Source organism: Podarcis cretensis (genome assembly GCF_951804945.1).
Source record: "Podarcis cretensis genome assembly, chromosome: 9".
Taxonomy (NCBI): domain Eukaryota; kingdom Metazoa; phylum Chordata; class Lepidosauria; order Squamata; family Lacertidae; genus Podarcis; species Podarcis cretensis.
Window position 1 is genome coordinate 58572135 of NC_137178.1, and position 21454 is coordinate 58593588.

The 21454-nt window shown below is 40.2% G+C and overlaps 1 protein-coding gene across 1 annotated transcript in view; it reads left to right on the forward strand.

Moving 5' to 3' along the window:
• ZDHHC2 (zDHHC palmitoyltransferase 2) overlaps window positions 1-21454 on the forward strand; it is a 27325-nt gene continuing 5871 nt past the window's right edge. Inside the window, exons 1-11 of the mRNA XM_079989819.1 lie at window positions 1-390; window positions 10901-10927; window positions 13826-13920; window positions 15249-15369; window positions 16342-16411; window positions 16779-16811; window positions 17909-18029; window positions 19598-19730; window positions 19825-19951; window positions 20064-20156; window positions 20895-21007. Coding sequence (XP_079845945.1) covers window positions 189-390; window positions 10901-10927; window positions 13826-13920; window positions 15249-15369; window positions 16342-16411; window positions 16779-16811; window positions 17909-18029; window positions 19598-19730; window positions 19825-19951; window positions 20064-20156; window positions 20895-21007 — 1135 coding nt within the window. The 5' untranslated portion in view covers window positions 1-188. The remainder of the gene's footprint in view (window positions 391-10900; window positions 10928-13825; window positions 13921-15248; window positions 15370-16341; window positions 16412-16778; window positions 16812-17908; window positions 18030-19597; window positions 19731-19824; window positions 19952-20063; window positions 20157-20894; window positions 21008-21454) is intronic.

The window sequence follows — 21454 nt, forward strand, 5'->3', positions numbered from 1 at the left end:
CGCCCGGAGAGGGCGGCACAACGGGCGGCCGGGCGGCCAGGCGGGAACAGGGGGGAAGAAAGCCCTGGGACCGCGCAGGCGCCGCCTCCGTCGCCGCCTCCGCCGGCGGGGATGTGCGTCGAGGGCCCCGGGCTCCCCCGACGGACCACCGAGCAGCTGAAGAGGCCGAGCGCTGAGCGGGCGGGAGAATGGGGCGCGGGAAGATGGCGGCGCCGGCAGGGCCGGCGGCTTCGTCGAGCGTCTCGCTGTCCCGCAGCAGCAGCAGCAGCCGCTCTCGAGCGGGAGGCGTGAGGAGAAGCTGCCAGTGGCTCATTTACTGGGTGCCGGTTCTCTTCATCGGGAGCATCGTCGCCTGGTCCTACTACGCGTACGTCGGCCAGCTCTGCTTGAGTGAGTCCCTGGAGGCGTGGGGGAGAGAGGAATGGACGGAGATAATATATTTATTCTATATATATGGCGGGGCGCGGGGGAGAAGAGTTTCTCCAGAGGCACCTCTGGCCAAAGCTCGCCTAACAAATGGGGCGCGGTCGCGGTTCGGATATTGGCCCCGACTCCTCTCCCGGCGAGCCTTTTACCCTCGTCTTCTTCTTCGGCCTCAAGCCTTAAACTGCGTCGGGGGCAGCATGAGGGGGGACCTTTTTATTTTATCCCTCCTGCTTGCCTTACGCCCTCCTCCGTCCCTCGATAATAACGCGCGTGTCAGAATTTGAACTTGACTCCTTAGGGGCGTGCTGGAGTTTTTGTGTATGTGTGTTTTTAAACTGTTGTTTGTTGAGGTAAAACACTATTAACACGGGTTGCGCTTTCAATAGACCCGCATGTGCGTGTGTATGTGTGTGTGTGTAAACACGCGTGCACACGCGCACACGTTCACTCAGAGAGAGAGAGAGAGAGAGAGAGAGACTGTGTCGCGCGCACGCTCAGCATAAACAATCGATTGCCCCAGAGCAGACTCTCCTAAGGCAAACCGGCCGCTGACACTCAGCTGATACCTTCCACAAGAGGAGGAAGTGGGCACTGAGGGTTGGAAAACATCCTCGTTTGTAGCTGACAGGGAGTTGGGCTTTTATTTTCACCCAAAAAAACTTTTCCCCCCTTATATTTTTCTTTCTTTCTTTTTGAACACTTAAAATCAAGAATAGTGATTTGGTGCTGCTCTTAATCATGATAGAAAGGGGAGCTTCCTGATTGGGCTTTTTCCTGTATGGTGTGTCTAATCTTTGTACATGATTGCAGTTCCAGGACTGATTTATGTGGTGCTCTGGATTATGTAATGCAGAGTAACACCACTGTGATCTTGGATATGTAGGTCTGGAATGTTTTCATGGTGAACAAAACATCCTGCTTTTTGCCCTGCCTTGGGAGTGGTGATAGCAGCATCTAATCTGCTGCTGCTCCTACCGCAGGTTGTTGTTTACATGCTTAGCATTGCCTGGGCTGAGCCAAGTAGGATCTTTCTCTTCACAATCCCATGTGTTAAGGAGGATAGACTTGGGTAGAAAACACATGTACACACACTCACACTCAGAGTGCCTTGGGTTCTCTAAGGATAGGCATACAGTTAACTTGTGACGTTTAGCAGGTGCTCATTGTCTCAGGGCCAAATGGTTGGGACCCGTCTGTGTCTGATTTTATAATTGTGGCTATTTCTGTTTAATGTGTATTAGCCCAGCACACATTGCTTATTAGAAATGAGCAGATACAAAATATAACCTACTTGGCAGGCACTGTATAGAGAATAGTAAATTTTCCTTCATCTCCTACCCCAACATTATTTTTGTATGGTTCTTGTGTTAAAAAGAGATCTAGGGATTAATTGGAGTGTGATTTTTAGTAGTCTTGGCCTTTTCCTTAATCTGCTAAGAATAAAAAGGCAGGTCTCTTGAGAGATACTCTGCCTTTTGTAAATGGTGCCTCCTGGGTTAATTAAATGCTAGCATGTGCTAAGCTAGGTCCCAGTCATGCACTAAAAAAATCTTGTGCATGCTGGTTTACTATTGTGGTGGTGATGCATATCTGCAAGATAGTAAACAACTAACAGCAGTGTACCTCCCACACAGAGTACAACTACATTATGAATTTCTGGGAATTAAAACTGTACACCATTGCCATCTTTTCTATATGCTTTACTTTCTCGAGACACACACACACAAATGTGCTTTGAGGATTTGGATCAAAATATGACGGTTTAATTCTGTTTTCTGCTATTGTGAATAAATTTGTGCTAGAGATAAAAATGCACTTTATACTTTATTGTGGACAAGGTTATAATTGTACATCTATAACATGAAATAAAATGTCTTCCATGTTTCAGTTTCAGAACTGTAAAATAATGTTAAGTGTGCTAAAAGCTAGCTGCTGTTATTTAGTAGATTTTTTTGTTGATCTTCGGTGGTTGTAGTAACTTTCTTTCTTAAACATACAGCAAATGCTTTAAAAGCTGACATCCCATGTTTAAGACTGCCTACATAGGTAGTGACCAACTTTTAAAAGAAGTGTTTTACATAAAGTCTAAGGTAGATAGCATCACTGTTTTAGTGTATATCATACTAGTAGTCTTCAGCTACTCAAACCTGGGGCCAATGCAGGATGCAGTTATCAGTTTTAGAATCATAGAATCATAGAATAGAATCATAGAATCATAGAGTTGGAAGAGACCACAAGGGCCATCGAGTCCAACCCCCTGCCAAGCAGGAAACACCATCAGAGCACTCCTGACATGTGGTTGTCAAGCCTCTGCTTAAAGACCTCCAAAGAAGGAGACTCCACCACACTCCTTGGCAGCAAATTCCACTGTCGAACAACTCTTACTGTCAGGAAGTTCTTCCTAATGTTTAGGTGGAATCTTCTTTCTTGTAGTTTGGAACCATTGCTCCGTGTCCGCTTCTCTGGAGCAGCAGTTTTAGGACATATGCCAATTTTTCCTTTTCTCTTTCACTCTTCCTCTGTCTTCTACTTTTTCTCTCCTCCCCCAATCTTTTCCCTCCTCTGAACAATGTAAAGAAATGAACAAGAAAAGGGTAGAGTTGCATGACCTAGTTTTGAGACACAGCCTGACCCAATGCATCTCTCGTTTATTGATGTGATTTCCCCCATCCATTTGCATAACAGGCAGCAATGCACTATGGGAGAGAACAGATTGTTTGTCTTTAACACCTGATATTCAGTGGTATATTGCCTTTGAATATGGAGGTTCCATTTAGCTATCTGGGCCAGTGGTGACCGTACACTTAAATCTAACAAATAATAGGAAAATCTTTTAGTGTACTCCCATCATATGGATTCAGTTTTTTAAAAAAGCTTCCAGTATATAATGTGTGTGAGAGTCCTGCTTTCAAAAAGTACCAGACTGTATTCTGTTCTGAGACACAGCAGGATTGCCAGTGCTTGGAAAACGGGTTGCTACAAACATAAGCACACACCACTTGCTCTGACTCTTCTGCAAGGCTCCTTGTCAGGCAGTGAGTGCAAAAGAGATGCTCTTTCTTTACCATTGTGGAATATTTAGTGAGAATGAGGAAGCGGAATAGCTGCTAGAAACAACTATTGACTCCCAAACCCAGTGATAGGTTGTAGAATCCTGATGAATGGTTAATAACCATTGATAGGCTTCTCCCCTGTGGCAATTGGATATTTCCCATTTAAAAAATGGTTAATTATAAACATTTTTGTCTTCAAAATCTAGACTTTGTTTAAAGACACAAATTAGCTGAAGGAAAGCACTTTTAAGTCCTTTTTGTTTCAGTGGGAAAGTTAGTGTGTGCATAACGTTAGCAGGAATGTATCCATAGTGGTTATAAATAAAACGATTGGACTAGGAATATTAGATTTCAATATGAAATTTAATTCTTCCTCACCTATTAGCCTTCGCCCTAAACATTGTGTCCTTAATCTTTGGGAAAGATAGGGCATACTCATGACCATTTGGACAATCATTGCCTTATCAGAGATTACTGTACACATTGATGGCTTGTGATCAAATCATAATCACATACAGGATCAGATGTTTAGCATACCATTTTGATTAATGTTGTGCCTAATAGTTTTAAGATTTGTATCTCCCCCAGCCCTAAATACTTTCTGTGTCTTTAACTGGGTGCCCCAAGAAGTTACCAAGCATTTATTTATTTACTTCATTTATATCCTACCATTCCTTCAAGGAACTCAGGGTGGTAGACATGCTCCACACACACATTTTATCCTAACCCTGTTGGTTAAATTATAGTGACTGATCCAAAGTTACCCAGTGAGCTTAATGACTGATTGGGTATTTGAATTTTCCTAGTCCAACCTTCTAAACGGAGCCAGCAAACTGGCACCCGCTGGTGCCATGGCACCCATGATCGCCTTCAGCGGCATCCCTGGGCAGGGACTGCAGACTCTGCTTTCATTTTTTAAAAAAGCTTCCATAGGAAGCAAGTTGTAAAGCAAAATGCATAGGTACCCTTTTAAGTGATCTCTGTGAAGTGAGCCAGACTGACTGATCTCATCTGTCAGTGATTTTATCCAATAGGTGAATTCAGAGCTTTGACAGATACCAGGCAGTAGGAATCTGTGAGGTCCCAAAGAGCTGTTGTTTTTCCCTCCCCATGGTCCTTGGAATCTCTGTAGTCTGCCCTTCCTTTTTCCCTAGCAACTAAGATGCATCTTTCTTGTGCTGGGTTTGTCTCAGATCAGATAACCCCCAGAAATTAATTTTTGCATATGCTACAGCGCAATACATGTGGGTGGATATTAAATAACTCCCCTTCCCACAAAAGGCAAATGTGTAAACTTTGCAGATAGGCCTAGGATTGTCTCCTGTGCAGGAGCTAAAGATCAAGCACTCATTAAGAATTCACTGTATAGTTTATTTACAGCACGGTGGTGCATATGTTTATTCAGAGGTATGTCTTTGTGTTTAATGTGACAGCCTAGGCTTTGGTTGGCATGGCGGGGGGGCAGGCTTATTGTGCCTTTAACAGCTGTATGATAGGCAGAAATTCAACAGATTAATCCTTTTATAGTATGGAAATTCAATTGTAGAGTAAGTTTTGCCTACGATTTATGGTTTGCCCCCCATGTTTTGTCATACCATGCCCCCTTTGCAGCTATTTTATGACTAGCACCCAAAGTACACTCTCAACATTATAATTGTGACCACTGGACCAAAATAGTTGGTGACCCCTGCCCTATATTAACACATTTTTTATTTGATTTGATTTATACCATAACATTTCATTGTATTGTTTAATGTTTCTAATTTAACATTATCTACCTTGATCAGTTAATCACATTACAGTATCATCAGAGTACATGGGATTTGTGCTGCCATTCTCAAGTTAATTCCTGGGGTGGGTTTTTTGTTGTTGTTATCTTTAATTTTCTGTGCCAGATATTCTATAGCTAAAGACAGAGTTTTATCTTCCTCCTTGTTCTTTATTTTCTTGTAATACTTTTCAAGCCACAAAACTAGTGTGTTGTGTTGTTTGTGTCCTTATGCTCTTGTTCCCTATCTCTGAAATGCCCTGCCTCCTGATACTAGAACATTTCCATCAGTTTTGGTTTTGAAACAATGTTTAAATACATGCTTGTTCTCCCAGTTTCTGCTCATTTAGTTAATTTTCCTTCATTTCATTTCCTGTTGTGTCATTCTCATATCTCTTATATTTTTGTCGATTAGATAAGCCTGCAGACAGTACTGTGCTTCATTTTATTGTGCATCACTTCGTTTTGTAACTGCTTTAGAAGTTATGGTGTCATTGTTATGGAACCTTGTTCTCCCCCACCCTTGCCCTTGATGGTTTTCTGAAGGTGGCAATTACCATTCAACCTGCTATTCTTCTGGTGCTGCAATCCTGCAAATACGTATCTGAGAGAGAGCCATCTTGCATTCAGTAGGACCTAATTCTGAGTAAGGATTCATAGGATTGTACTGTGAGTTAATATGAACAACCTAGAAGTCTAAGCAATGGTGCACGGAACACTGTGCCGAGTGCCACAGTGCACAGAAATGTCGTTTACCTTCCCACCACAGCGGTACCTATTTATCTACTTGTGCTGGTATGCCTTCAAACTATTAGGCTGGCAGGAGCTGGGAAAAAGCAATGGGAGCTTACCCCATCGTGCGGATTTAAACTTCCGACCTTACGATCAGCAAGTCAAGAGGCTCAATGGATTAGACTACAAGATGTAGTGCTGACCACTGGCTTAGAAGGTCTTTTTAAAAAATCAGACATTTATGGAGGATAGATTTGTCTCTAGTTATTAGCTGTGAAGGCTAAATGGAACCTCCATGTTCAGAGGCAGCATCTGAAAACCTGGGAGTTGTAGCAACAGTGGGACAGGGCTATTGCTGTTATACTCTGTGTGAGGGCTTCCAATAAGCATTTGGTTTGTCTGATGGAAAGAAAATAATGGAGTAGATGGACATTTGGTCTGATCCAGCAGGATTCTTATTGCATTCTATGCAGCTGTTATCTCTACTGCCTCATAGATATATCAGTAATACTATATACAAGTTCAATGTGTTCTTAACTATCAGCACCACATTTGGCACATGCTGAAAGACAAATTGGCTGGGATTTTGCAAGTTGTGTATTAGAAATGGCATTAATGCTCAAGTTGCCTTCATCCAAAGCAGTCAAAAACCATTATGATATACAATGGGTGTACTTATTTAAATCGTTTAATTAAAATATAGAAATACAGTCATACCTTGGTTCTCGAACGGCCTGGTTGACAAACAAATCAGCTCCCGAACACCGAAAACCCAGAAGTAAAGTGTTCCAGTGTTTGAACATTCTTCTGAAGCCAAATGTCTGATGCGGCTTCTGCTTGAGTGCAGAAAGCTCTTTTAGCCAGTCGGAAGCCATGCCTTGGTTTTCGAACGGTTTCGGGAGTCGAATGGACTTCGGGAATGGATTAGATTCAAGAACCAAGGTTCCACTGTATGTATTAGATCTCTGTAATTGCTACTGGAGACTTGCCAGTACAGACAGTGACTAGTTAATGTGTATCTCAAAGTTGCTTATGCACACACAGTGCTGAACCAGGAAGTGGCCGAAAATGTCACAAAAAACACCAAAAAATGGGTGGAACAGGGGCATAACAGGTGGGATGTGCTTATACGCACTCTGCTGATGCATGTGGGGGCTGGGAACAGAATCTCCATGTGAAATGGTCATCAGCTGTATTTGCTGCAGCTATAAGGTTAAAGAAACTGTTTTTTTTCACCCTCTCTTCTTCTTCACCTTTTCATATTCCAATACTGAAAAAGAGCCATGTAGCACTTCAAATGCTAACAGATTTATTGTAGTAGAAGCATTCAATAAAAAACATATGCTACAATGAATCTTTTAGCATTTAAGGTGCTACAAAATGCTGCTGTTGTATTTGCTGTAATGGATTAGCACAGCCAAACCACCCCCTCTGAATTTTTATCACTCTATCTTAATATTTTTGCAAACTATACTCGGAAGGAGCTGCACTGGAACTGCTTGTGAGGAACTGCCTCTGACACATAACTTGTACTTGCATTGCATGTACCTGCAATGCAGCCACTGATTCTATAACCTTACTTCAAGGGGGAAGACTGTAGGCTTCTGGCCAGGAATGTTGAAATAATTTTAAAGAACATAATTTTTTAAAACTGGTATTCAGTTTTAAAACTTGTATTTTAAAACTGGTATTCAGCAAAAAGACACACAAATGAGGAATAATTATGACCTGACCTCTGGGAACAGCAGAGGACTTTTCCTGTTAATCCAAAAGCAGGGGTATAGATAGTATCTTCGAGCCAAACTGGAATTTGTATGCAACTGTGTATGACTCTCCCATGCTTACCCACAATTAAGTTTGGAGAAACAACTAAGTGGGAGATTTGTTAACTCTTCTCACCTCCTCCTTCTTCCCACTCCACATTATACCCTACTCTCAGCAACTTCTGCCAGCCTAGCAGTTCAAAAGCATACCAGCACAAATAGATAAATAGATACCACTGCGACAGGAAGGTAAATGGTGTTTGTGCGCTCTGGCATTCTTCACAGTCTTCCGTGCACCAGAAGCGGTTTAGTCATGCTGACCACATGACCCAGAAATCTTTCTGTGGACAAACTCCAGCTCCCTCGGCCTGAAAAGTGAGATAAGTGCAACACTCCATAGTCTCGTTTGATTGGACTTAATCATCCAGGGGTCCTTTACCTTTCACTTTACTCCTAGCAGCTTTTATCTCTCACATAAAATGTCAATCTTTTTTGTGTGTGTGTCCATGAGTACATCTAAAATCTTGAGAAAGTGTCATGAATGCTGTCACAAAATGAGAACCATAGGAATACCCATTCACAAAATGACTGTCAATGACCACCAATTGCAAAAACACCCATTTCACAGAAGGCAACCCTCTTCTTCCTCCACATAGGATAAAGAGAATCACACAAACAAACACATACACATGCCTCAAGGAGAAATCACATAGAAACACACTCTTCTACTTCCCTTCTTATTTGCATCATTTTACTTGCACTCCCTCCAGATGTGTTGTGTTGGTCACTGCTGTAACAAACAAAAAACTATGTCTTCATACTTTACCTTCTTACTTGCCTGTTTTTGGTCCTTATCTCATCCAGAAAAAGTTCATAGAGGCAGGATGTGGTAAAGAGTGATGATCCCCTGGTCATCTCGGTGTTCTCTTTAAGGTGGTGATTGATTGCTTCCTTCCCTCTTCTGAAGGGAGAATAAAAAGGTGGAGAGCTTAGGGGCCTTACGGGCACCCTGGGAGGTCAGCATGGCACTCAGCTGTATTCATGGGCACCATGTTAGCTATACCGCAGCCCCAACAAAATGCCAAATGCATATACAGCCATTTGTCTACTTCTTTTGCCCAGGAAAACTGGTGTCATAACTATGTAGTATATGGGCTATATCCTGCCTTCCTCTCTGGGCAGTGTATTAGAGATTAAACAGAAACAAACCAGTATGTCTCAAACAGAACAGTGAAAAAGTATGGTGTATTAGACATAACACAAAACAAGGAGAACATTTTGGATGTACTCTATGCAGAAAGTAATGTGATTACAAAAAACAGCAACCCACAAATGACAAGGTCCTAGACGTTAAAATCGTAATGATAATTCCTATATCATTTCTTAATTTTTTCCAAGTAGTTTTAATCTATTACATTTTCTGTTTGAACAAGCATGTAAAATAGGCCACTTATTTCCATATGCCCAAAAGGAATATAGGCTAAAAGAACGTGACTTGGCCAAGACCACACTCAAATCTATGACATTGATGATATTTGAACCAAAAATCCTCAGTGCGGGTCTTTGTTTATCCATTAGGCAGACCAGTTCACTAGATAGCTTTGCTCTTTATGGCACATAAAATATTGGTTGAGTCTCACGTGTAAATTTTTAAAGGAAAAGTTATTGAAAAAGGATGATGTGACAGGTAATACATTGAAAGTATTTTAATTGAAATATTTGTCACATAATTTTACTGTGACAAGTATAATTAATATGCAGCAACGTCTGGTACTTAGCTGTATATAGACATGAAGCAGAAGCACTTTGAAGCATTGTTGAAATGAATGAGAAAGTTAAGCACATGCTTAAATCTTTCCAGCTGAAATCAGTTGAACCTCAAATGCATGTGCATCCCCATACATTGTAAGCATCCTCAATTTACTCAGTAGAAGATGTTGGACAAAGGACCTCAAGGTGCCACTTAGTCATATTTGACTTGTTTGTTTCTTTATTCAGGAGCATTTTCCTCCCACCCTTAAGCCCCAAAACTCCCAAAGCAACTCACATAATATCAAAAATAAATGACAGTCCCTGCCTACAGGCTTACATTGTAAAACTTTATAAAACATAATGTGTATCAAAAGGGATGGGGAGAGAAGAAGAACAGGTAAATTCAGGTACCAGTTTTGAAGTTACTGAGTTTGGATCATAACAAACTTGAATGGAAGTAGTTGAGGAAGAGCAGGAGCTAAACAGAGCTGGTCTCAGAATCGGGTGGGGTGAGACCTGCTTTCCATCTTTCCCTCTCCTGCTGCCCAATGCAGTGTTTGTATCTCAAAATACTACAGTTAGTAAAACCTAAAATTGAATTACATAACCCACATTTAATTCTTTTACCACCAATGCAGTTTAGATCATGAAGTGTTAAGGCTGTATACCTTTAGAAATAAATGAAATAAAATTGATGCATGGGGGAGAAAACTACCAATAAGTCATGGTTGTGTATCACTCTATTTCAATATATGTTAATACCACTTGTAGATAAATTGTTAGTGATCATCCAATTGGTGATCCCATTTTAACCTTATAGCTAACCATAATGGGAAATTTCAGTTTCAACCCCCTAGCTGTGAGAAAAGGGCATCAAGACCCTGGGAGCCAGGAGCCCCTTTCCCTCCACCACCACTCTCAACCCCTTTGGGGGGCATATCTATCTCAAGTTGAAACTCCTGTATCCTCTTCCACACTAGAACTTATTGAGAAGAGTTGTTGTTGTTTAGTCGTCTAGTCGTGTCCGACTCTTCGTGACCCCATGGACCAGAGCACTCCAGGCACTCCTTGTCTTCATTGAGAAGAGTATTTCTCCTTTTAATGCAGTTGTGGCTGTTCACCCACTCAAGGATCTAATCATCTTTTCAAGAGAGAATACCGGCCCCTGAATGTTCCCCCTTTATTTACTTATAAATATTGTAACTGCTAGGATATTATCCTAGGGTGGGTTGGTTTGTTTGTTTTGGAATGGATGTTTAATTGATCACAGCAATTTACACAAAGTAAAATATTTTTATTAACTAACAAATGTACACATTGTCTCAAGAAGATGGGAATGTCTTGTTTGTGCTCAAATAATGGCAACTAATATTTTTTCACTTTGTTTTTTTCTGTCTCTCTTGCAGTAACCATGACAAATATTGGAGAAAAAGGTAACTGTTTATTTATTATTACATTTATGTTTTGCTTTTCTTACAATATCTCAAAAAACAGTGTATATAGAGTTCACTTAGCTTTAGCAAGGTTTTACTACATATTTCGTGATTTACTCTCTGCATTTTGATTCCTATATCTACGCATGTAATTATTTTTATTTAACTTATACCAGGATGAGCAGTTTTGAATTCAGGGCCTGCCAATAGAAGAATTACTGACAGGCCTGGAAAAAATCTTTTTCTGTGCAGTACTAGTAGTAAAAAAAAAAGGAAAAAGCTGTATCTGGTAGTCATCTAAAACTGATACAGAATATAAGGTAAGGAGAGAGGGAGAGAAGGAATGCTTATGGAGATAAGATTTTGAATCAGCTTGTGTATGTTACTCAATAATCAAGTTCAATATCAATGCAAGTAAAGAAGGATAAAATAGACTTTTGGTAGAATCCTAGTCTGCATTTTATTACTCCTTTTCTTGATATCCTGATTAATGTTTGCATAGGGGCGTATTTAAGAGTGTGCCTCCCCTTCCGCACAGTCTGAAGTGGCAGAAACTGCTGCTTTATAGTAAATGTTGGAAATGTGGGCAGCTTCTTTATTTTTCCCCCCATTTGGGGATAAAATAATAAAAAATTTCCCCATTTGGGGGGAAACCAAACTATGCTGTGAAGCAATTGTGGTTGGTAGGTGACACACAGCTCTGTTTCTGCTGTTCAACAATTACTAAGGAATTTGTTTATGTTCCAAATTGGTGATTGGAGGCAGAAATGCACAAGATGAGCATTAACAAATTGATATTTAATCCAAACAAGACACAAGTGCTCCTGGTCAGAAGACAGACCAATTCTGGAATAGGGATTCAGCCTGTTTTGGATGGGGAAGAATATTGTTGAAAGCTTTGGCATTCACCTATAAAGTCCTAAATGGTTTAGGTGCAGGTTGACTAAAGGATTGCCTCCTTCAAGACTAGCTTGCCTCCTGCCTAAGATCTAGTGGGGAGAACCCTCTCTGTATCCTACTTATAGAAGAACCATGGATGGTAGGCACCCAAGAGAGGGCCTTTGATGTGGCCACACCTAGATCTTGAAACACCTTGTCCTTTTAGGTTTGAATGCCTCCTTCCCTAGACAATTTCATCAGTTGTTGAAGACCTTTCCATTCCAGCAAGCTTTCACTGCAGCACTTTGGATAAGAGTCTGTGTTGAAGACTACCAGTTACTTGTCGTGCCTGTCATATCTGTATTTTATTAATATGTTTTATTGTGTATTTATGTAAGCTGCCTTGAATGAAGTGTAAGCCTTGGAAAGGCTGGATATTCTTATTAAGTAAATAAATATTCTTATTTAAATAAATACAGTGGTACCTCGGTTTTCGAACGTAATCTGCTCCAGAAGGCCATTCGACTTCCGAAACATTCGAAAATTGAAGCATTTACTTATGGAAAACTCAGACACGGAAGCCACGTGGCATGTTCGACTTACAAAAAGCATTTGAAAACTGAAGCAGTTACTTCCGGGTTTTTGGCATTCAAAAACCGAAATGTTCAACTTCTGAGACATTTGAAAATTGAGGTACCACTGTAAACAGTTATTAGAGTGAAGAGGTTCATCATATTCTTAGATCAGCGTTGCCAATCTGGATATGTCCTCACTGCCAAAAAAATCTCCCCCCTCCTATCCCTCGAGCAGTTTGGCAGTTTAAAGAAGTTTCCTTTTCAGAAAGGAAACTAATAAGATGATGAATGAATGCATCACTGTGTGAATGATCATGAGGCACTTATAAAAACAAACAAAAAATGTGGAGAACCAATCTGAAGCATGCAGGAGGGGCAATACCAGGGTTCATTTTGCTGGTGTGCACATCATTTCAGTTGCAAACCTGGGAGGAATCCAGGCTCACACTACTGCTGGAGAATCTGCTGTGAGGTCTGGTTCCATATATTATATCTGTCCTCATTGCAAAGTGATATTCACTCAACCATTGCTGAAAATCAGCAGCTCAGAACCTTAATCTTGGAATCCTTAACTGGACCCTTCACTGAGCCAGTAATGTCAGTCATTGGGAAGGAATTATTTTAACTGATTCCATCAGGTTTCAGATGCAGAACTAATGAGACTTGTTCATGGCTTTGTAGTCAGCCTGATTTAAACTGTAACTGGTCTTAAGTTATGTTTTTATGACTTCTATTAGATTTTATCAATTAGTAATGACTGTAATATCACTGTGTTCGTTTTAATTATTTTAAGTGTCCACAGCAGTGGGAGCCCTCTATGGTGATGGGAACTTATCAGATGAATCAGTGAGTTAATTAAATAAATAGAAATAGCCAACAGACAAGCTCATCTCTTAACACTGCGTTCTTCAAGAACAGCCAGATAAATTTCCCATGGGTTTAGGGAGGATACCGGAGGACCTTAATTTGCTTGCGAGTACACCTCATCTTTCCTCCCTCTCGTACCTTGGTCTGCTCCTGTAGCTTCCAACCTTGCATGACTTTACTCATATTATAGTTGTTGTCTCCTGTGTGTCCTCCACACCTCCCCCAAATCTTCTTGGTGGGCTTGGGAAGTGCGGAGGAGAATGGGAGATAATTTCATCAAGCGAGCAGAAATGCTTGCACTGGCAGAATAATCAAATTAGTACAGTGCTAAATTGCACCCATAGAATTCTTCCTAGTAAACCTTACAAGTCTGGCTGCACATTTTCTGGTAGTGCTACATAATTTCTTTAATTACCCTTATTTTATTTTATAGTTGTGCTGATGTCTTGATAGCACTGTTACCTACTGTGGACCCCTTGGAAATGTTTAGCTTCATCTTGGTTGTCTGTATATTTCTCACACTATTATGCAGTTTCTGTAATTTGTTTAATGCCTTAATTTTATGTCTTTGATTTAGTGGTGTGCCTGCTTGCCTACCATCTATTTTTCATGATGTTTGTGTGGTCTTACTGGAAAACAATCTTTACATCACCAATGAATCCTTCCAAAGAAGTAAGTTATGGTGTGGCGTAAGAAAAAGGCCTTTGTTAATTTTGTTTCTGGTGCATAATATCCCCCCTTTTTTTAGGTGTAAATAACACCTTGTATGAATTCGTTATCTCTAGATCCCATTCACCTGAAGGCCACCAGTTAGCAAAACATGGTGATTATTGATAGTTGCAAACATTTTACATCTGGGTGAATAAAAGCACAGTGTTCTTTCATGCACTTTGGTTTGTCTGTCTGTTTGAAATATTTTTACTCAGCTCTTCAGCAAAAAGAAAAAGGCAATCCTTGCCTTCAAGCTTACAATCCAAAAGGCAAGACACATAAAGAAAAGGACTGTGAATGAAAGAGGAAAGAAAACCAAAGCACTTGGTCTAAATTTTTTCAAGCTTAGCAATAGGACATGATAACTTAATTATGTCTCCTATTGAGACTATTTGAGGGTTGAAAAGGTTGACTTTTCAAACTATCTCACCTGGGGTTGAGATATGAATAATATGGAGCATTGAGAAAGTTAGGCTGCAGGCTTCCTGTTTCCAGTGTGCCCAGGAATGAAGTCTCTCCCAACACACACACACACACACACAGAGAGAGAGAGAGAGAGAGAGAGAGAGACTGAGATAATCAAATAATGATGAGGGAATTTCATTATCTGCATTCCTCTTAGGTTGGAAGAGGAACCAGGCTCTCACCCACAGTTTGCCTGGCGGTCTGGCACTCGCTTCCCCATGGAATGCGAAGGCAGGCAAAGGCGCTGGGTTTTATTAAAGTTTTGCAAGTTTTATTAAAAATATCTGCACAAGTGAGGATGGAAGAAATTGGAATATAATATGGAATTTAACAAAATTGGAACTGTGTGAGTGAGAGAAAGAAACTGAGAGGGAAGGGAGGAGAGAAACGCTATGCTTTGAAAATATAGAGCAAAATCCTCCCTAACCTCCATTATCCACAAATGAATGTGTTCAAGATAAGGATAACTGGCCATAAATCAGTGCCAAGGAGGAAAGGAGTCAGCAGTGGGAATAAAAGTTTTTGGATTAACTATCTGCAGTCTGGATTCAGACCATTCTTCCTAGGCTGGGAGGCGCACACATAAAGCATAGAATTGTAGAGTTGGTAGGACGCTGAAGATCATCTAGTCCAACCCCGCGCAATGCAGGAAAATGCAGCTGTCCTGTACAGGGATTGAACCTGCTACCTTGACTTTATCAGCACCATGGTGTAACCAACTGAGCCATCATGCAAATCACCTGGCACATCATAACCATGTATTCAAGATATATAAGAGCAGTTACCTATTATTGTGCTACTAATTCAGTTTCCTTTTTTTCTAGTACCACCTGACCTATGCAGATAAGGAACTGTTAGACAGAGAAACTAGAAGTGAAATCCATCAGGAAGTGCTGAGGAGAGCAGCCAAGGACCTCCCCGTCTACACAAGAACAATGTCTGGAGGTAAACAGTTGTTAAGATTGAAGCGTGGGAAATTATTGTTCTTCCTGAGGGAATTCTCTTAGAAGAGATGCCTGTAAAATTCCCTTTCACATGTGCTTTGTATGATCAACTTAAAACAGATTGGGAGTGCCTGCAAAGCTCCTTTCAACCATGTCCCGCCTTTACCTGGGGGCAGATGGGAGTGGCTTGCCCAAAACATGCTCACAGGCCAAATGTGGAGGCCTGAAAGGCTGGATTTGGCCCACAGGCCAGAGGCTCCCCATTCCTGGGCCTGGATAAAGGTGAATACATTTAAACACCATCTGGGTAAATCATAATAACCTCAATCCAGTTAGGGGCTTTACAAGCACAGAAGCAGTCTTTGTATGCATGCCCCTAGCTAGTTGGAGAATTGTATGTGTCACTCATCAGCCTGATGTAGCAACTAGCCTGAGAATTGGTGGTAACACTGACCAGCCATGGCTGTCTTCCTCGGTCTCAGCCCTCCAGGTGTTTTTGGCTTACAACTTCCATGATCCCTAGCTAGCAGGACCAGTGGTCAGGGATGATGGGAATTGTAGTCTCAAAACATCTGGAAGGCCAAGTTTGAGGAAGCCTGAGCCATGGAGTGTATGTGTGGATTTAGTCCTGTTCCCCTTCAAGCAGCCGGTTGATATGATTGCCAGTAATCTTTCAAGCTACATGAGTGCAAAGTTAGTTTTGGGATAGTGACTAGCAGTGCAATCCTAACCATGTTTACTTAGTCCTATTTAATTCAGTGGAACTTTTTAAGGGTGGTTAGGACTGCAGGCTTAAATCAGCTCATATTTTTCACCTGTTATGGTTAGAAATATTACATTGTTAGCAAGTTAAGACATGAAAAAGAAACATAAATTTCTTGGCAGAACATTTCCCCCCCTTACTGCATCAGTTTCTGGGACCAGCAGAACAGTAACGTTTATGTTAAACAGAAGTCTTTTTCTGTCTTTGCAGCAATCAGATACTGTGACAGATGCCAACTTGTAAAACCAGACCGTTGTCATCACTGCTCTGTTTGTGATAAGTAAGGAACAAATATTGCAAGGCTATGTAGCATTTCTGTTATTGCTGAAGGAGTTGAGCAATGAAAATTACCTGCATGGATTACTGAAGAAATTATATATACTTAAATATAGTTTTTTATTTTATTAATGGTTATTATTTCTTTATAAATTAGAATTTGATTATTTATTCTCTCAGTGTGGAATTCTGCTATTATTTACATGTGTGGATAGCCCGGTGATCTCATTGGGACATAACACCTGAGTAACTCATTGAAAAAAATTGTATGCTTAATATTTGAGGCATTTCATTTGACATAGACTATTAGCTATCACCGCAAGCTTGATACTGCCAATTATATTCTATTATTGTTGCTTGTCTTTTTAAAGATGTATTTTGAAAATGGATCATCATTGCCCTTGGTAAGTAACCATGTTACTTCATCACTTTGGATTAGATAATATGGGAAACAAACACTGTTTCCTGATGATGAGGGGTGAAAAGTTTCACTCATGAGATTTGAGGAAGTGGCATGGCAAGATCTTGTGGCAATAGCACAGCATTTTGGGGGTAGTAGCCTTGCAGCAACGGTGATAACTATTGGAATGGAATCACCTGTTTTTTGCTTTTGCTTTTATTTTTGTTAAACAAGGTATTTGTGTGTGCTATCTTGGAGAGGAGTACCACATAGTCTACAGCTAAGGAAAATAGAAACATTTCACAAAATGGCAGGGAATTGCTATGAGGGAGGAAAGTGACGCCTATGTTTTGCATGGTTAGTTTTTCAGGTATTAAAAGGTTATGTGAGAAGTCCTGCTAGATGGGACCACATTCTTCAAAAGAAATCTAGATATAATAGATTTTTAATCATCATTTTAATTTTAAAAAAACAGTAATAAAATAAAAAAAGAAATTGTCAAAATAGCAATTTATGCCAGGGAAAAGGAGTGTCATTAATCTCTAGTAAAATAGCAACATACAGTAAACCAGAACTGGTCAGGGTGGTTTCCTGATGGTGTTGCATTTTAACTGCCATCAACCTAGCCAGCAAAACTCAGAATATGTAGTCCAATAGTATCTAGAAGACACCACAATGACTATTGTGCACAGTTATTTTTGGCATTGGAATTCTATCTAGAACAACCATGGAAGCCGAGAGAAAAGTAAATCTTTTTAACAATAATTTTTTGAAGTTCATGCATGGAAAATATGGATGTATTTTACTGCTTGAGTCTACTGCAGCTATGATGTGCTCCTTGTGCAAAGCCCAGGGAGAACATCTGAAAAAGCCCAGATGCCATTGATATGCAAGTGGCTCCCTTTGAGGAAAGACATTTTTATGTTTGCAATATTCCTCAGCACCCAGTCACTACTGCTTTAAATAGAGGAATTTCATTGATTATAATGGATTAGAAAGATGGGAGGTAAATACATAGTTTGAGGCCTATGAAGAAATATAAATGAAATTTAATTAATTATATGTCTGTATTTTCAGTGATGCAAGCTTCTTTTTCCCTAGGGTGAACAACTGTGTTGGATTTTCCAATTACAAATTTTTCCTTCTTTTCTTGGCATATTCTCTGTTATACTGCCTTTTCATTGTTGCAACCGATTTACAGTATTTTATTAAATTCTGGACAGTAAGTTTTAAAAGTATTTCATGTTTCAAATATTTAGCTCTGTAAACATAAACATGTTGACTGCTTATATATAGGGTACAATCCTAAACGCAGTTACTAGGCAGTAAGGAAAGTAAACCCAGCTGGACACAGTGGGAGTTATTTTCAAGTGAAAACGAATAGGATTGTTCTGCTAACTAATGTTCATATATTATCTATTTTTAGACTGTAGTGAACCACCCTGAGATCTACGGGTATAGGGTAGTATACAAGTTTAATAAATAATCATAATAAAATAATAATTTAGAAGAGTTCTACCTCAGTTTTTGTAGTCACAGTCAGTGGTTATGATTTGGTAAGGGAGAAGAAGAGTAATAAGCTTAGTTACAGATAGGTAGCCGTGTAAGAGTAATAAGCTTGTTAATGCTTTGGGGAGGAAAAACCTGTCGTTTTTATGCTAGCTGACAAAGATCAAAAGCATTTTAAAAAATGGCATATGGCCTACATTCACTGTTAAAAGCCACTCAGGGTTGATGCCAGGTTTGATAGGGCCTTTGGTGGCAATGACTCTCTGTCCGCCCCTTTCCTTTATCTTACCTGACAGGCAGGCAGGCTCAGCAGCAAAAAGAAAAAAGCCAATCTAGTGGCAAGTGTAACTTCGGACACCTGCCATTTTAATTCATTGATAATGCCTCTGTTGCCCCAATGTAGCATCACTCTGGATCAATGCTATGTTGGGGCCTCAGTGACACTGTATGGGAGTTAAAATGGTGGGCCACAGCCAGGTTCAGCGCTGAGAGAAGTAAGCATTGTAAACTTTGTTTAGTTGCGCTTGGGTTCCACTGAAATCTGTGTTAACTGTTATTTCAGTCCAAATTAACTTAGCAAAGAAATTTAACTAAAACTGATTTACTCTGGATTCATATTCAGGCCACTGCTGAACTACCATTTAAGGTGGTTGTTGAATATCAGGAATCCTGTCTGAAAATGAGAAGTTACACAGGGAAAGAATGCATTATTACTGAGGCATAGTAATTATGAGTACTGTGAAACAATACGAAAACGAAACAAAATTAGCCTTACTTCCTGAGGCTGTGATCCATTAGTACCCATAGAATATTTATCATGTACGGTCGTACCTTGGTTTTCGAACAGCCTAGTTCTCGAATGTTTTGGCTCCCGAACATTACAAACCCGGAAGTGAGTGTTCCGGTTTTTGAACGTTCTTTTGGAAGCCGAATGCCTGACAGGGCTTCCGTGGCTTCCGATCAGAAGCCACGCTTTGGAAGTTGAACGCTTTGGAAGTTGAATGGAGCTTCCTGCAGCCAATCAAAAGCCACGCTTTGGAAGTCGGAAGTTGATTGGACTTCCGGAACAGGTTCCATTCAAATTCCGAGGTACGCAACTGTATCTTCCACCGTTCTCCCAAAGTATTGGGGGGGGGTGTATCTGGGTGTGTCCCAGTAATTCTATAAACTACTTGAATAAAATTTTCTTAGCAATTAGAAAAGTTCAATGTAGGTGATAAAAGATCTTTTATTTCCAGTATAAAGCATTGACATTTCCCCCCCCCTTTCCTCTCTTTATAGAATGGCCTTCCTGATACTCAAGCCAAGTTCCATATTATGTTTTTATTCTTTGCCGCAGCCATGTTTTCTGTCAGCTTATCATCTCTCTTTGGATATCACTGTTGGTTAGTGACCAAAAATAAATCAACATTAGGTAAGGATTCATAATTTGATTCAGTCCATATTCTGTGAACTGTGTGCACCGCTTTGAATGGGCTAAGGAATGTAACCATCTCTTCCCTTTCCAGAGGCATTCAGAGCACCTGTTTTTCGACATGGAACGGATAAGAATGGATTTAGCTTGGGATTTGACAAAAACCTAAGACAAGTCTTTGGGGATGAGAAAAAATATTGGTTGTTGCCAGTGTTTTCCAGGTAGGTGTTGTATTGAGAGAAAACCGGTTATGTTTTGAAACCAACAATGAAAGTTGAAAGAGTTTTTAATGCTGCTCGCCTACTTACAATGTTGTTTCATTTTACTTTTCAGCCTAGGTGATGGATGCTCCTTTCCTACCTGCCTTGTTAACCAAGATCCTGAGCAGGCTTCTACTCCTTCTGGACATAGTTCTTCAAACAAAAAGTAAGCCTATATTTATTCCTTGTCAAGTTTCCACTTACCTTGTTGTTGTTTTTTTGTTTCTTGCCTGCTGCTTAGATAGTAGTCATATTAACATTTAAGTGTACATTGGCATAGAAGCACTCTCACAAGTTGCATTTGAGACACATAATTAATGACCTTGTACAATCCATAATTCTTGATTGTAGATGCAGAAATGACTGTAGATAGCATTCTTCAATGTGATCATTTAAAAACAAATACACATACATGCTCCATATTTTTACAGAATGTTACTCTCTCCAGTTCCTGAGGGCAGGGACCATCTTCGTGCTGTTTTTTGTAAGCCACTCGAGAACATTTTCAGCAAAAGGGCAGGGTATAAAATTTATAAGATAAATAAGTACTGCAACCAAACAAACATGGTACCCATCATGCAGCACATGAATGCTGCATTGTGACAAAGCATGGCAACCATACCATATGAGCACTCTAATACCCCTGGCTATTATCCTATCTCAATGAGGAGTTGCAAACCTCTAGCTTGCATCTCCTGCTGCTCCCTCTAGCACACATGCATAAACAATTCAGACTAACCTGTTTAGGCACTGGAATTCATCAAATGCACCAGGAAACACAGAGCACCCAAGTTGGAATATTTATAGGAAAAATAAAAACATTGGTAATGAGATTCCTCACCCTAACCTGGCAGTCTTCTAACGATATTTTTGCTCCTCCTTCAACATTTTTGTCATTGAATAGTGAGAATAGTCATCATTTTCCTGCTAAACCATTACGAGACTCCCAAAGTCATCTCCTTACTGACTCTCAGTCTTGGACAGAAACCAGCGCAAGTATTGAAAATAACAAATCGGGTAAGAGATTATTGTGGGGTTTTTTTTATCCTGTGATGTTTTCAGGGTGACTTGCTTGCAGGCCTAGCTTTCAGTCCAGTTTGAAAACAAAATAAAATTTATGTACATATCAAAGCAGATACTATATGAGCAGTTCCTTTATAGCTAAGCTCTAATTTGAAACCTGCAACTTTCTGGGCAGTGAGTGAATTAAAAGCAGGGGATGTCTGGCAACAAAACGGGGAATATATGTTGAAATAAACATGCATGAGAATGCAGCACAGCTTGTCCTTTTAAAAAAAGTTCCCTGAATCAGTTGGGCATTGGTATCTTTATTACACATACCTGCTCCATGGACCACAGTAGTCTTTGGATTTCTGATTTTGAGACCTGTTCATTAAGTATAGAGACCTCATACAGATGACCAAACTCCACAAGAGGCATTTATAATATTTTTGACTTCTGATA